General features: G+C 48.4%; 1 protein-coding gene across 3 annotated transcripts; it reads left to right on the top strand.

Moving 5' to 3' along the window:
* Positions 1–478: 478 nt before the first annotated feature.
* On the top strand, positions 479–16,334 carry P2RY4 (pyrimidinergic receptor P2Y4). 3 transcript variants are annotated; one of them, XM_045031021.1, is made up of 2 exons: positions 479–646; positions 13,225–16,334. In XM_045031021.1, the coding sequence occupies exon 2, from the start codon at positions 13,241–13,243 to the stop codon at positions 14,339–14,341; it is 1,101 nt and encodes a 366-aa protein (XP_044886956.1). In that variant the 5' UTR covers positions 479–646; positions 13,225–13,240; the 3' UTR covers positions 14,342–16,334. The 3 variants fall into 3 exon arrangements, with proteins under 3 accessions (XP_044886956.1, XP_044886958.1, XP_044886959.1); XM_045031023.1 differs by lacking the exon at positions 479–646 and adding an exon at positions 8,514–9,776; XM_045031024.1 differs by lacking the exon at positions 479–646 and adding an exon at positions 12,571–12,901.
* Positions 16,335–16,641: the final 307 nt, after the last annotated feature.

Below are 16,641 nucleotides of genomic sequence, written 5' to 3'. Positions count from 1 at the left end.
ATCAGAAAGCCAGTGACTTCCAGTCTCCCCACCCCCCACTCCCGAGACAAGTTTCTCACTGTCCTCCATTGCAGTGCAATTTCTTTTCAGGCAGGCACCTTAGTCAGGGCACCCATTTCCCCTGCAGCTTCCCAGACCTATATCCTCCCTCTAGTCTAGTCAGTGGGAGTGTCACAGTGTGGTGAATCTACAAAGGATCAGAAAGTTTGTTGGGCAATCCAAGAGGCAGTGAAGAGAGTGTCTGAAATGCGGCAGAGGAAGGGCAAAGGGAATGAATAAGCGGGGAGCGATGAGGCTGCAGCTCAGGGATTCTGGCTGGGTCTGGGCCCCTTGGATAGGCAGGCTTGAGGAGGGGGTGTTCTCAGAAGTGCACATTGAGCTAGTGAGCTGGATGGAAGGAGGGAGTTGGCACTGACAGCCTCTGGCTTCTGTCCCCGCCTCTCCCCACCCCTGGCCCTCCCTCTCCTTGGCACGTTGTTCAGAGAGTAAGCCTGAAACTCTGCAAGTGCCCAGTTTGAGCAAGAGCTGTATGGTGACCAGGAGGAACAGCAGCACCGGCTGGCCAGGGATGGGATCAAGCTGGGGCCCAGCCCAACACAGGGACACACATCACCTGAGGAACTGACCCTGAAACCGGGGAGAGCAGGTGAGGCTGGGCATGCGGGGAGACTGTGGAGTTCCTGCAGGGAGCTGTGGCAACAGGGCCAGGCTGACCCAAATGGCCATGGAGAGGTACTGCAAGAACCTGCACTAGGGTGACCAAATGTCCCGATTTTATGGGGACAGTCCCGATTTTTGGGTCTTTTTCTTATGTAGGCTCCCCACCCCCGTCCCAATTTTTGACACTTACTGTCTGGTCACCCTTCTGCACAAAGGAAGGGGAGGGAGAAAACCCAGATTCTGTAGCTGTATTGGAGCCCCATGCCATCCTGTGATGTTTGGGGTGCGGGATGAATTGTCATGCTGCCACAAAACTAACCCCCTATGAACACCAGAGGCTCAGAAAGGCAAATAAACACAAGTGGGGGAGGGTCCTGCCTTGGAGAGTGGGGTTCACTCCAGAACCAGCAACCAGCAAAACAAAATCAGCTGGGGAAAACATAGGGGCAGTGGCCAAGACTGGGAAGACTCCTACTTTGAGGGGAACAAATTTCACTCCAGGGCTCACACAAGAAGTGCTCAGACACAGACTGTAACTGTTTTGAGGTTATCTTTTTGTTATCTGTGTGTACAGCACCTAACACAGAGGGGCCCTGATCCCTGAGCGGCACCACCACCACCACAGTCCAAACACTGGTAATCAAACCCTCCCCAGCATGGAGTCCTGAGCTATCCCCTCCCAGCCCCATGTCCAGGCATGCAGGGGTTGGCTAACCTCAGCAGGCCAGCACACTGATACTATTCCTGCCCCAAAGAAGAACCGGGCCCAAGCTTTTCTAGGGATGGGGTCTGGGTTTTATGGGTGTTAAATAGAAATAGCTGAATAACTCACCGAAAGCAATGTGTGGTGTCACCAGGCAGAGCCCTGGCTCATGTCCCAACGTGGCTCCCTCCTCACTCAGCACACCTGCTAACATCACCATCTCTTCCTCCTCACCCCAACATGGCTGCCTTCTTTGCCTCTTCTAACATGGCCTCCCCCTCCTCAATTCAACATGGCCACCTCCTCACCTTCTTCCTCAGCCCACATGGCCACCTTGGTGTAAGGTAGACTTGCTCCTTGCACTGATCTCCACTAACTTTGAAAGACTGCACAGGTTCCCTCCTGCCTCCCCAAAGGTGTGTGAAGGGTGAAATTCCCATGCATCCCATTGTATGAGGGTCTATTGGGTGGGAACACTGGCTCCTGGCATCTTTCTCCTGAGAGAGAAATGGAAAGGGCCCTCACCTCCCATCCTGCTTGGCTGAGAAACCGGGTCACTGTGGGGAGGAGCAGGCTGTGTGTGGAAGTGTTGGGCTGTCTTTAGCTTCAGGGAAAGGTCCTTGGGGACCTGGCCCCACTGTACCTGTTTTTGCTGCTGCTGTGAAGGGAAGTCTCAGAGAGAAATTGGGTCATGCTTCCCTTGTTACAGAACTGTAGCATAGTGATTATAGACAAGGGGCCTTACACAGGAAGTTTTACATTACTTCCTCTCTTGTTTTGCAATTTCCTAGAGGAGTGTGGAAGACGATGAAGGTGCGCTCCTCCCTACTAGACTGACCAGATAGCAAGTGTGAAAAATCGGGGTAGGGGATGGGGGGTAATAGGAGCCTATATAAGAAAGAGCTCCAAATATTGGGACTGTCCCTATAAAATTGGGACATCTGGTCACCCCACTCCCTACCCAGGTCACAGGATGACCCTGACTGGGTTTGTTCCTCAGCTGCTAAATCACTGAGATGCTTGTCTGTCTGTCAACAGCCCCCAAGTGCCCATCCCTGTATACAGTGCAATCTGCACTCCAACCCCCAGAGTGGTGGCTTAGGCCACACACCCTTGCAATTTCCTGCCAAGACAGGGTGCGTCACGCAGATAGAACAGAGTAGTATATCATTGGCTCCTGAAAGGAAGGAGACAGGAGCTTTGAGCTGCTAAAGGAAAATCTGGGCTCTTTACTGACAGGCTCATTCATTTTATTGACACTTTTAAACTGCCTGTGTAAATATACAAACTAGGAGGCACCTGGAATAAAGTCACACGGCAGGGTTCAGTATCCTTTTCCAGGAGCGAGTGCAGGTGAAGGGAGTTTCAAAGACTCCAAGGCCAAAAGGGACCACTGTGATCATCTAGTCTGACCTCCTGTACTGTGCAGGCCACAGAACGTCCCCAAAATAATTCCCAGAGCAGATCTTTGAGAAAAACATCCAGTCTTGATTGAAACCTTGGCAGCAGGAAGCATTTGGTGCAGGCAGTGGGAGATGGGTAGTGGAAGACATTTGTCCTGGGCAGTGGGAGATGGCAGGGCATGGCATGGGAGAGGGGCAGCACAATGTATTTAAAGTGGGCAGCAGGGTCTGAGAAGGGCTGGGAGTGGGTGGTGGGGTACAGGCAGGGCCTGGAGCCTCAGTCTGCAGATTCCTTCCTGTGTCAAAGGGCTGAGGCCAATGCATGCCCTAGTGCCTCCACCAGCTGTAGCACTCACTATTTCTTGGTCACTGTAGATTTGCATGCCTGGCCATTGCAGGGGCGGGTGCTTCACTAACAGCATTGCATGTGGGTTAGAACCATAGTGGGGAACAAAGGGGCTGCTTATGAGAGGGTGTCCATGTTGCATTGCCTGACACTGATCATACATCTGTTTGGGCGGTCATCACTGTTCTACCCCTTACATCACCTCCCCCTCTATAGGCTCTGCCCTTCTCTTAGACAGATGGGGCCCATTTCCTTCCAGAACCTGGCAATGCTGCTCCTTCTGTTGGCTATCGTCCTGCTGACCATGCAGCCATTTTTAGGGTGCTAGCTTGATCAAAGCTATTGTGGGTATAGCTTGAAATATAGCTTGAGCTAGAAATTACACCTCCAGCTCCACTGTAGGCATTCCTCATGTGTCAGGGCCAGGAGAAGTGACACATTCAGATGCAGTAAGCCACAGTGAAGAGGGTTCTGGGGATCACATTCTGTGCAGTGTATGGGACCTGAACCCTGCCCCTCCCCCCAATGCTTGATTTTTGTTTTAGATGACATTACAAACTTGATTGATAAATCTAATAGCAGTGAGGTAATAGACAGACTTCAGAAAGGCATTTGAGATGGTATCACACAAAATCAACACAGCACACATTAAACACATTAAAAACTGGTTAACTGACAGGTCTTAAAATGTAATTGTAAATGGGGAATCAGGAATGTGTGGGTCCAGCAGGGATCAGTTCTTGACTCTATGCTATTCACTATTTTTATCAATGAATTGACTGAAAACATAATGAACAGGGCAGGTCTTTTGGATCACTTGATAAGCAGGGTGCAAGCAAACAATATGTTTTTATACATGTAAAGTCCTACATCTAGGAAAAAAGCATGCAGGCCCTACTTACGGGATGGGAGATGCTATCTTGGGTAGCAGTGACTCTGAAAAGGACTTGGGGTCCTGGTGGATAATCAGCTGAACATAAGCTCCCATTGCAACACCATGGTCAAGAGAGCTAATGTGATCACTGAATGCATAAACAGAAACCTTAAGTAGAAGTAGGGATGTTATCATCACCTCTGTATTTGGCACCACTGCTAGAATACTGAATCCAGTTCTGGTGTGCTCAGTTCAGCAATGATGTTAATAAATTGGAGACGGTTCAGAGAAGAGCCATGGGAATGATTAAACAGACTCCTGGTGCTCAAGCTGTTTAGCTCAACAAACAGAAGGTTAAGGGGTGACTTGATCAGTCTATAAGTACCTTCATGGGGAAAGAGAATATCTATCTTTTGTTAGACCAACTTCTGTTGGTTAGAGAAACAAGTTTTTGAGCTTACACAGAGCTCTTCTTCAGGAGCCCTCAAAAAGAGTTCTGTGTAAGCTCAATAACTTGTCTCTCTCACCAATAGAAGTTGGGCCAATAAAAGACATTACCTCACGGACCTTGTTTCTCTAATATTCTGGGACTGACTTGGCTCCAATATCTCTGCATACACGGGGACAGGAGTTTGATAAGAGAGGGCTCTTCAATCTAGCAGACAAAGGTGCAACAAGATCCAAGGCCTGGAAGTTGAAGCGAGAGAAATTCAGATTAGAAATAAGATGCAGTTTGTTAACAGTGAAGGTAATTGAGCATTGGAACTATTTACCTAGGGTTGTGGTGGATTTCCATCAAGGGACGTTTCTAAATCAAGATAGGATGTTTTTCTAAAAGATTTGCTCTAGTTCTAACAGGAATTAATTCAGGGCAGTTCTCTGGCCTGTGTTATGCAGGAAGGCAGAGTAGAGGATCACAATAGTTGATTCTGGCTTTATAACCTATGAATCCTCAGTGCCCTGTCAAGGACACCTGAAATTGGGAGCACTTTAGGCTGAGCAGTTGGGACTGGGAGGGATCCTGGAGAATGGCTACTGAGGGTCCTCTTGACTGGATGCAGAATCCTGTTCTTGTTCTGAGCTGCTCCAAGTTGCATCTGGCCTGAGACTGTCTTCCTGCATCCCATCTGGAGGGTGCATCTTCTCATTTCCCCAGCCAGTTTCCAAGCCAATGTCAACAGTGAGAGCAAATATAGAGCTCTGGCCCCAGGATAGCACAAACCTGATAGGAGCGATTGCTGGGAGGGGCAGGGCTGAGGGAAGGGCATCAGCAGGGAGGTGAGGCAGGGGAGTGCCCCTTGATGATGAGCTGGGCAGGGCACAGAAAGAAGCAGGGATCCCTCTCTGTGAGCTGGCAGCAGCCATGTCATATTGGGTGTCACTGTCTCACACCTTTCTGTCCTGTGAGGAGATGAGCTTTTGGGAGCCTTGTTCTGCCACTATTGGTAATACTTCTTGAAGGAGGAACTCGCCCCAGAGCAGAGGGATTCCAAATGTCTCTTCCCTACCTTCCTCTCAGCCCTGGCCCTGCTCCATCCTCTTCAGCAGATGGCATCTATCTCCGGTATTCATAAGGCCCGTCACTACAGCATTCTAATGTCAAACAGCTGACATTTGCATGATGCAGCTCTTTGTCTCTTCCCATTCCTGGAAATGTTCTTCTCTTAGGGAGATGCCATTCCTTGGAGAGACCTCAGTGAAGAGATGGTTTTTGCCCAGAGATCTGAATAGGCTCAGCCTGAGCCACTCATGGAAGATGTGTTCTACAGCTGAGGTCCCATCACCACATACACTCTGCCCTGAATTTAGGTTTGCTGAGCTCTATCAGCCCTGGGGAGCTTTGTGTTATTCTGTTCTTTATGGGAGATTCCCCAAATTACCCAGGGCAATTTCATGCCTGGTATTCTGAGTGACTCATTCCTTCAGTCCTGAAATTGGGCTCATTGCGCAGTGTTGGGGAGTTTCCTGTGCAGTTTTGTAAAGAGGACACATCCACTTCTTCACTCTGTGAAGGTGCTGTCACCAGTGAGATAATGTTGCTGTCCCCATGGTGAATTGCAGAGTTTACAGGGTTTCCATTTGTTAATCATTCCAACTGAGATAAGGAGCTGTGGAATGTTCCCTATCTCCCAGCTGTCAGGACACTTTACTGCCAGGTTATGTCCACTAAGGAGAGACCCGGGCACAGAAAGATGCGTCAGTTCAGAATCTGACAGTGGCTTCTCCCATCTCAGGCTCTCTGCAGCCTCCAGGGCTAAAGGCGGAGTGAGTAGTTACTATTTATCTTAGGGTTTTATAGTGCCATCCACATAAAATCAACAATAAAATCCTTCCTTAGAGGTTTTTAAGGTGAAGCTTGACAAAGCCCTGGTTGGGATGATTTAGTTGGGGAATGGTCCTGCTTTGAGCAGGGGGTTGGACTAGATGACCTCCTGAGGTCCCTTCCAACCCTGAGATTCTATGAACAACAATAGCAAAGTCCTTAGTGAACTTCATAAAGTCTCTCACACTCCTCCCTTTTCAGAATCAAAACTCTGTAGGGTAGAGTGTGGGGTTGTTTTTTGGGGGGGTGATAGTAGTGGGTAAGGGTTTGAGAATAGAAGGGGGTGTTCATATTGTGAGCACCACATAGAGAGGAAAGGCTTTCTCGAAGAGGAAGACCTTGCAGTGGTTCCTCAAGATAGTCAGGCTCTGGATTTGCATGATCACCTCTGGAAGACTGTTCCATGCATTGTGCTTCGCCCAAGGCTTTGAGATTTTCTATTGCCCCAGAGGAGTACAGCTGTCATGATGATTCATAGTTCAAAATTCGGTCCCCAATGTAGCCAATCCATTAATTTCTTTGAAAATTAGGATCAAGGCCTTAAACTGGTCTCAGAGCACGTGGAGGGACTTGAGCACAGGCCTGATGTGCTCATGGCAGCCTATGCCATGGAGAAGGCGGGCAGCCACATTCTGTATCAGTTGGAGCCTGTGCATCATCTTGACATTGAGCTTCAGATATAATGATTTACTGTAACACAGTCTGGAGGTGACAAATGCATCGATTAGTATGGGCAGGTCCTTGTCCAGGGGGAATGGCCTAAGTTTCCTAACAATCTGAAGGTGAAAGAGGACATTTTTGGAAACTGATACTGCCTGGTTATCCAGGCTTAGCAATGAATCAAACAAGACTCTGAGGTTTTGTACCACTCTGACCAACGGGGGCTCCATGCCTTCAATGGAAGGTGGAGACAATATCTTGGCCAGCTCTTCAAAGTGTTTTCTGTTTCCAACTAGCATCCTTTTGGTTTTGCTCAGGTTTAGCTTGAATCAGCGGCTCTTCATCCAAGAGCTTATTTCTTGTAGGCATTCTGACACTTTAGTAGTGGCAGTGGTTGCATTAATTGAGGATGAAATAAACAGTTGTGTCCGTGGCATACTGTTGGGCAGCTGAGCCCATGAGGTCTGTCTCTTTCCCCCAGTGGTCTCCCGTAAGTAGTGAAGAGAAGTAGGGATAGAGAGTGTGGATCCAACAGGACCCAGCAGGTGAGGCCTTTGGAGAGGAAGAGCCACTACCCATCACCACTCTGGATCTGCCAGTGAGGAATGACTGGCCTTACTGTAATGCTGAGCTGACTACTCCAGCTTTGTCATATAGGTGCGTTAGTAGCGCCTTGTGGTCCACTGTATCCAAGGCTTCAGAGAGGTCCAGCAGAGTGAGCATGGAGATCTGACCTATGTCCATGGCCATGAGAAAATTATCTTTTAGTTTTACTAGAGTGGTCTTTGTGCTGTGCCTTGAGCTGAATCCTGATTCTGAGCTATCCAGTGTGTTGGCTGATGTCATATGTTGGAGCTATTTTCTCAATTATTTTGTCCAGGTAAGGAAGGCTGGAGACAGGATGGTAGCTGAAGAGATCTTCAGGGTCAAGTGTTGGCTATAGTTGACGGCATTTTTCAAGGAGTCTGGTAGGTGAGGGCACAGACTATTTCCATTAGGATTAGGCAGACTTGTTATTTTTTGGCTTGTACCAGCCAGAAGTGGCATGGATCTGTTTCATAGGTTGTGGCTCTAATATATTTCAGGGCTTTTTGAGCCTTGGCTTGTGTGATTGAGCCAGACTCAGTCATAGACCATGAGGCAGCTAATACAAATCATGTCGGGGAGGAATTTTCTGTCTCAGTTAGCTCCATAGGTATTCAACTGATCTTATCAGTGAAGTATGCTGACAGCTCTTCACAATGGTCGATGCTGGGCTACACAGTCGGGGTTGATTAGCTGGTTCACTGTATGAAATAGCTCTTATGGCCCTGATTTTGCTGCACTGATTGTTGATGAGTAGAAGGCTCATTTTGACTCTGTTACTGCAGTGGCCTAGTCCTAGAAGTGTTGTTTGTGCTGCTGGCTGAGGGATTCAGAATGTTTTTTGCATCTCTGAAGTTTGAACTTTCTGCGTGTGTGCCTCAACTGCAGTAGTTCATCTGTCAACCCTGGTGTCTTCTTGGTCAGTTGGGGGTGGGGGAAATGGATGGGTTGGGTGCCGATGGTAGTGGACAACAGGTGATTGTACTGTACTAACTCATTGGTGCTTTGGCCTTTGGTGTTTGTGTGGCTTTTCTCCTAGGGCGAGTTGAAAACCTAGGGAGTTCAGGAGTCTTCAGTGGTGGACCAGCTTTGGTTGATCATTACCATTGTGGAACGGCTCTGGTCTCTGCCTAGATGAGGTGGTGATCAGATGACGAACTATATGATGGTGACATCTCCAATATCCATTCCTAGACTGAAGATAGGCTTCAACATATGTCTGGCTGCATGTGTGAGTCCAGAGACTGCCTGGGAGAATCCCATGGTTTCCACGTGGTTACTACTAGAAAGAAAACTCCAACCGCTCCTTAGCAGCTGAGTGGACACAGGCCGGTCCCCACTGTTCCATTCACCCCATTTCATTCTTCCTTTCTTTCCGTATGAGACTGTTCAATAGAGCAGCTTCTGTCTGGGCAGCAAGTCAGATCTACACCACCCTTCAGTGAGGAGAGAAAGTGTTTAATGCTTCCCAGGAACACACCGGCCAAACCAAATGCCTGGTTGAAGTGGGCACCACTTTAAAATAAATCAAACTTCACCTGACCCAGAAGGATCTTCTAGCCAGTAAACACTCACAGGAAGCCTCTACCTTGTGAATATTCAAAAAGGAATTGACGGACAGAGCCCTGGGTTGGGACATGGTAGCTGTTTCTTTGGCCAGATTCTCAGATGGTGTAAACTAACATATTTCTATTGACTTCAATAGAGCACTACTGATTTATGAACCTGAAGATATCTGATCGATCATTGGGTATTTATATCACGTGCATCACAATGATTGCTGATTAATATCAACATTCTACAGCACTTTAGAAGAGGAGAGAAAGAAGAATTCTGGATCCAATAGAAACTGCAGAGGAATTTTAGGGAGGCACAAGGTTATGTGAACGTGTCATCTTAGGGGGCTGAGAACCTGACAGACATTCTTGTGAAAAGTATCACAGGTGGTTGAGCATTTCATCTCCTCTGGAATATCATGCCTCCCACAGAACAGTCACCTGGCATCACAGTGGGGCGTTGATTTAGCAGTGACTCAGAGGGACATGGGCCACCTCCTAAATCCCCAGCAACATTTCCTGTAGTGTCTGGATTTCCCTGGGTGGTTTCTCAATGAAGTTATTATAACCAAAGACAATGCTACAATCTTGCAGCATTCCCCACAGGAAAGCCAAGTCACAGCTTGCAGAAGTGTCCTGCATCTGGTAACAGCAGCTTCAGTGAAGGTTGCTAGACTTTCATACTTTCCCATTTTTCTCATCTGTTTACAGTGGAATTGGCTGAGCTCCATTTGTTAATATTTGATAGGGCCTGTCTGCCCTCTGAACTCAAGGCATTTGCTCTCCAAGGATACTGAATATAATTTAGCTCTGTAATAAACCTGTGCAGCAATCTGCACCTTTGGTAGCTGGAGGGAAATTGCAGACAGTGTTTAGTTTGGGCTTCAAGATCCAGTTCCATCTGGAACACAAGTAAATACTGCAATCAAGAGATATGATTGACACTAGCATTGGATGTCCTGCAGGTGGAAACCTATAGCAGCCTCGTATGCACCCTCTGCATGTCAGTCTCACTTGCATCCCAGTCCACCTGCAGGATTATTATTAGTGTAGGTCCAGGAACTGCAGTCAAGGATCAGGGCCCCGTTGTATAGGCACTGTACAGCCAAGTAATGAGGAAGATAGTTCTTGCCACAGAGAGCTCACAATCTACGTGTCAGATAGGATACAACAGGTGGATGAAAGACAAACAGGATGGGAGGTTGCTATAACAAAATAAACAGAGGTCTGGCTACTGCAGGCTTCTGCCCTGCACCACTGTAAACCAGCATCCCCACTACCATAGACTATCGCCTTGTCTTCTTCTGAACATGTCTACAGTTGTGAGCCACATGCAGTTTCTCTGGGCATCACGCTTTTGATGAGAAGAATGTAGCAATTTCATTAAGTCATAGATTTTAAGCCCAGAAAGTACTATTAAGACCATCTAGTCTGACCCCCAGTATAACACAGGCCAGAGAACCATACCCAATATACTCTGTATCAAGCACATAACTATAGCATGTCTGTTAGAAAATGATCCAGTCTTGATTTAAAGACTTCAAATGATGGAGAATCCACCACATCCCTAAGGATGGTGTTCCGGTGGTTAATTAACCTCACTGTAAAAAATATGCACCTTATTTCTAATTTGAATGTGTCTAGCTTCACCTTCCAACCTTTGGATCGCATTGTGCCTTTTTCTGCTAGATTAAAGAGCTGTCTGCTATCAGAAATCTTTCCCCCATGTGGATACTAATAGGCTCAATCTTCTTTTGGTTAACTTGATAGATTGAGCTTCTTAATGCTTTCGCTCTAAGGCATGTTTTCCAGATCTCCAGCCATTCTTTTAGCTCTTTTTAGAACCCTTTACAATTTTTCAACATTCCTTTTGAAAGATGGACAGCAGAACTGAACACACTATTCCAGTAGTGGTCTCACTACTGCCCCATACAGAGATAATACCAGCTCCCTACTCCTACTTGTATGCCCTTGTGTATACATCTAAGATCATATTTGCCCTCTTTGCTACAGCATTGCACTGGGAGCTCATGTTAAACTGGTTACCTACCATGACCCTTCAGTTCTTGTCAGTGTCACTGCATTCTAGAGTACTGTGTCCCATCATTTAATGTGACCTACATTCTTTGTTGCTAGTATGACTTGCAACTGGCTGTATTAAAATGCATATTATTCAAATGATCTCACCTTACCAAGTGATCCAGGTTAGCCCGTACAACTGGTCTGTCCCCATCGTTATTTACCAATTTTTGTGTCGTCTGAAATTTTACCAGTAGTGGTTTTAGCTTTTCTTCCGGATTATTGATAAGACTATTTAATAGCATTAGGGCCAAGAACAGAGCTCTGCAGGCCCCAGCTAGGAACACCCACGTTGGATGACTATTCCTTGTTTACAGTTATTTTGTGAGATTATCACGTAACCATTTTTTAATCCATTTAATCCTCTGATGCTGCAAATGGTGGTGGGAATGACCAGCCAACCAGTCACTGGTACAACAGACAGATCTAAGTTAGTGCCCTTTACAGCCAAAATATACACCTTCTCCATCCCCAGCCTCTGGCAAGAAGTTTGCCCCCCACAACAGGGCTTCAGAGATGGTTTCTGCAGGTTGCTGCTCTCAGGACAATCCACTGTGAGGGGGCTTACCAGCAGATGTCTGTAGATTCAGGTTTCAGAGTGGTAGCTGTGTTAGTCTGGTTGGTGATGAGATGCGGTGCAGACTGAGTGGCACTCCTGAGAGTACTGGGGCCTGCTGCACACCGCTTACCCTGAGCTCCTACTCTGGGATTGAGAGGCCAAATACTGTAGATACCCTTTATTCTTGGAGGGGGCCCTGTCACCCAGTCCACCATTCACCAGTTTATGCCTTTTGGCCTTGCCCTTGATGTGACTTTGGCCTTTTGTTAACGGAGCTACACAAGTGTTGGCTTCACAGTGGAACGGGCACCGGGGCATGGTGATAAAGCAAGTGTTCCTAGGTCATCCAGTGCCTGCCTGGAGCAGCTGTTTGCTTCAGTCAGCTGCACTTTTGTCCTCTGTGACACTGGGAGCTTTTGGTGAGTTTTGTCAATTGCCTTCTCCTGATTTCTGCCTGTGGTCCCTCATTGTAGCTGGGGCCCTGGGTGATGGGCTGCTGCCTTTCTGAAAATGCCAGGCAGGGAAATGAGCTAATTTCAAAATCTTTAGGGAGATTCTGGGGGGCTGCTGAGGTGCTCAGAACCTTCTGGGGCCTGACACCCCCATGGGATGAAGCTAGTAGGTGCAAGTTACTCATCTTCTGCAGGGAAGAATCAGGACTCTGGGCTGTAGATATTCTGAGATGCAAGTGGAGCCATTTTATGGCTCTTTCCCTGCCCTGGGGATTCATTTGCCAGACACACACAACTCCTGGGCCCCTGCTGTTGATGTGCTACCTGGGACATATTCCACCTGGATTCTGAGCTCACAGCTGCACTGGGATGAGACTCAGCTTTGTAATGACTCTTCTCTGTGTGGCTCAGAGATCAATGTTCTGAAACTGGGAATGCCTCCAATTTGGGGAAAGCTGAGGCCCCTCTCAATGCTGATGGACAATGTTCTTCCAAGAGGCCCCTTTAGCAGCTCCTCAGGGATTTCTCCAGAGCAGAATGTGCCTCCAGGCGAGACTCTTTCCTCTCCAGTGACCTTGGACTCTCCTTTGTAAATCACTCCTCTGGGATTTGCAGCATCATTGAGGACATGCTAATTAGTCTGAATCAGTTTTTGAGAGGCTGTGCTGGCATCGAGTGTGGAGCTGCCATGGCTCACAAAGGTCTCATTGTTAGGAAAACAGTGGGATTATCTGAGTAGCTGCTAGAGTTTGGGGAGTGGGGAGAGAAACAGGCTTTTCTTCTGACGCATACTTGTAAGGTCTCATAGGTGCTTTGTGTCACTCAGGGGGCTTAGAAAGGGGAGTTATCAAATCCTCCTTGGCTGGGTAAAGGCCCAAAGGCGGGAGGCCTTGGAAAAACCCCACAAACGATCATCAAAGCAGCAGAAGTGCCTGGGAGAGAAAGATCTGGCCCCCTGGATTCTTCATATCTGACAGTGGCTGAGATCAGTGATTAACAGATGTTTTTATTATTGCCTTTTCAGAGATTGGCTTCAGGCAATGGCCACTTCAGTGGGGACATTCCCAGCTGCTCTGTTGACTCCAACACCTGCTTTCCAGCTGACAGCAAATACCACCAGTGAAGGTGAGGAGAATTGCGTCTTCAATGAGGAGTTTAAATTCATCCTGCTGCCTGTGTCTTATGCGTTTGTCTTTGTGGTGGGGCTGCTGCTCAATTCCTGGGCCTTGTGGATGTTCATCTGTAAGATGAGACCCTGGAACGCCACCACCACCTACATGTTCAATCTGGCCGTCTCAGACACTCTGTATGTGCTTTCTCTCCCCACCCTGGTCTATTACTATGCTGACCGCAACAACTGGCCCTTTGGGGAGGGACTCTGCAAGATTGTGCGCTTCCTCTTCTATGCCAACCTATATTGTAGCATATTGTTCCTCACCTGCATCAGCGTGCACCGCTACGTGGGGATCTGCCACCCCATTCAGTCGCTTGGGTGGGTAAAGACCAAGCATGCCCGCCTCATTTGCGTGGGTGTGTGGTTCGTTGTCACCATCTGCCTCATACCCAACCTGATCTTTGTCACCATCAGCACCAGGGGCAACGACACCCTTTGCCATGACACCACCAAGCCCGAAGAGTTTGACCACTATGTGCACTACAGCTCCTCAATCATGGTCCTCCTCTTTGGCATCCCCTTTCTGGTGATCGTCGTGTGCTACAGCCTGATGGCTAAGAGCCTTTGGAAACCCAGCCTATCCAGCTCCAACCAGAGCATCCCCTTCTACAAGAAACGCTCTATCAAGCTTATCATCATTGTAATCACAGTCTTTGCCATCTGCTTCCTACCCTTCCACATCACACGGACACTGTACTATACTGCCCGGCTCTTCCAAGCCAACTGCAGGACCCTCAACATCGTCAACTTCACCTACAAGATCACACGGCCTCTGGCCAGCATCAACAGCTGCATAGACCCCATCCTGTACTTCTTGGCTGGGGATAAGTACAGGGGAAGGCTGCGTCGGGCTGCGCTCAAAATGCCCAAATCTGAGAACCCATCTACTCTAGCCCTCGTCTCACAACTCAAGAAGAATGGCTTCTCCACCTCCCGAGGTGCCAGCTACTCCATGAATGATGCCTGAAAAAAGGGGGTGAAACTGACAGACAATGGAAGCAGCAAGGGGTATTGAAAGGGCTAGAGCCTGGGGAGCCAGTATGCATCTAGGCCAGAATGTGGGACCAGCATTAGGGAGGCCAGTAGAGTTGCTGGGTTAGTCTCACTCCAGAATGGAGGTCTTCTCCATCTCCTCCTAATCTCTGTGAATTATTTCCCCACTATGCTGTGTCTGCTTCTGACACATTCTGGCACCAGGTTTAACCTCTGAATGCTTTTGAACTAGGTTTACACTCCCACTCTCAAAGCATGCGCCACTCCCTCAGACAGACTGAACAGCTATCTCAGAGCCAGGGATAGTCCGTGTCTTGTCACAGCATGGGAGAACTGCCCAGAGTAATGCCAATGGGAGTGCAGAGAGAAGAGACCCCTACGTCCCATAAGGAAATGGAGGAGGCCAGAGGGATTGTCTTATGAAGAGTACGAGAGACTCATAGGTAGTGAATTCCCTGCTTCAGACGCAAGTTGGGGCAGAGCAGTGGGAAGGGAGAGGACACGGTGACACTTCGCTGGTCAGAAGCCTAGGAACCCAGAAGCCCCAGTGCCTGAGGCTGAGAGCAAAGAGATGGAGGATTTTACCATAGGAAAGGAGCCAGCAAGTGACCACAGGCCACAAAACTGGCCTCCTGAGTCTTTTGGGAGAAGCCCAAGTAGGCTGTTTCAAGTAGCCTGGGGCCCTGGGCTACTGACAAGGGAAGGTCACAGCCTAGTGTCTGCAGTACAATGCTAGGGAGCTGAGGACTGAGCATAGGCCATGCTGTGTCTAATGATATGCTACGTAGGTGGGGTCCAGGTGAGAAGAAAGGAACCTGTCTTCCCAGGCACAGAAAACCCATTTAGAGCTTCCTTCAAAGTGACCCAGAGAAAATAGAGACCCCTGCTGAAAAATAAATAGGGACAATGCTGGCAAAGAAGAATATTTAGCACTTTATAAACAGTAACTAAGTGACCTAATGGGGTCAACCCTGGGTCAAAGTGCAGGGCGGGGGGAGGACAGCAGGGAGCTCCTGCAGCTAGGACTCAAGGCACAGCATATGCTATTGAGGACTACACGAGGGTCAGACAGGAAAGGGGAGAAGAAATAACTGACCTGGATTCCTGAGCCTAGTGGGTTGGCCTTTTGCTGGCCATACTTTCAGCAGTAGGGGGTCTCATGTCAGGAATCTTTCCTGACCATGCTCAGACCACGCTATGTCATAGCCTGAGTCAGTATCTGTACAGAGCAGTGGCTGCCATGCCAACTGTGAACTCCCTGCCGGCAGAAGGGTATCTCCTGGATTACTGATCGTGACTAACATCACCTCATTTGCCTTGCTTCCCTTTTACTGCTCTAAGATGGGGGAAACTGAGTCTGAATCACAAGCAAAAGTAGCTGAGCTGCTGTTGATGGAGCAGGCACCACGCCAGCAGGCAGCCAGGGCAGGCAAGGAAGCACTTTCAGGGCACTGGTTCTAGCAATGCAGAAGAGAGACTGGGGCTGGCTCTGGCAGGATGAAGGTGATGGGGTAGGGATGCACACAGAGTTAAAGCCTGCGCAGTGGCCATGGAATTGTGTGTGAATTGTAGATGCTGTTACACGTCTCTGTCCCTTTGTGTCTGGGAGGGCATGACTCACCATATAACTAACAGAGAAGGCACCACAGCACCTTTGCTCCCAACTCTCCTAGCTCCAGGTGGCTGGAGGGTGGGCAGAGCCCCCAGAGCAATGAAGCCCATGAAAGCAACTAATTGATCCATGAATAAAATGTTTTCCTGAGCAATTTTCCTAGAGCCCTGGACTGTTTATTGCCACCAGGAAATCAATAAACAGGAGAGAACTGGCATGCATGAGAATCTTTTAAATGCCTCATTGAAGGTCCATTTGGCTTAGCCAGGCTGTGACGTGTCCATTGCTGAAAGCTGAGAGAGGATGGAATGCCAGGTGACATGTCTGCCTGGGCTCAGTGGCTTGGCACATTTCCTTAGGGCCTCAGGAGAGTTCAGAGCCAGTTTCACCCCTCAGGACTCCTGGAGATGGCCAGAGTGAGTTTTCCATTGCAGTCAGAGTGGGGAAATAACTGAAGGCATAGCTGCTACCTCCTGATAGGTCTTGTAAAGGGGAAGGATATCAGAGGGGAAGGCCCAGGTGGTTTCCCAGAGCCTCCAAAGAAGGTCTTAGATGATTTGTGAGGCTGGTATTGTACCGGAGACTCCAAGCTCAGCATGTTTTACATCTACATTGCTCCTGCTGGGGAAATTTCCCCAGTCCCTTTAGATCTGCATTTAGTG

Source organism: Mauremys mutica, chromosome 9, assembly GCF_020497125.1.
Source record: "Mauremys mutica isolate MM-2020 ecotype Southern chromosome 9, ASM2049712v1, whole genome shotgun sequence".
Taxonomy (NCBI): domain Eukaryota; kingdom Metazoa; phylum Chordata; order Testudines; family Geoemydidae; genus Mauremys; species Mauremys mutica.
This window is presented reverse-complemented; position numbering and strand designations above follow the sequence as displayed.

Coding starts and splice junctions, on each gene's coding strand:
- P2RY4 (XM_045031021.1), top strand. CDS start 13,241: ATGGCCACTTCAGTGGGGACATTCCCAGCTGCTCTGTTGACTCCAACA.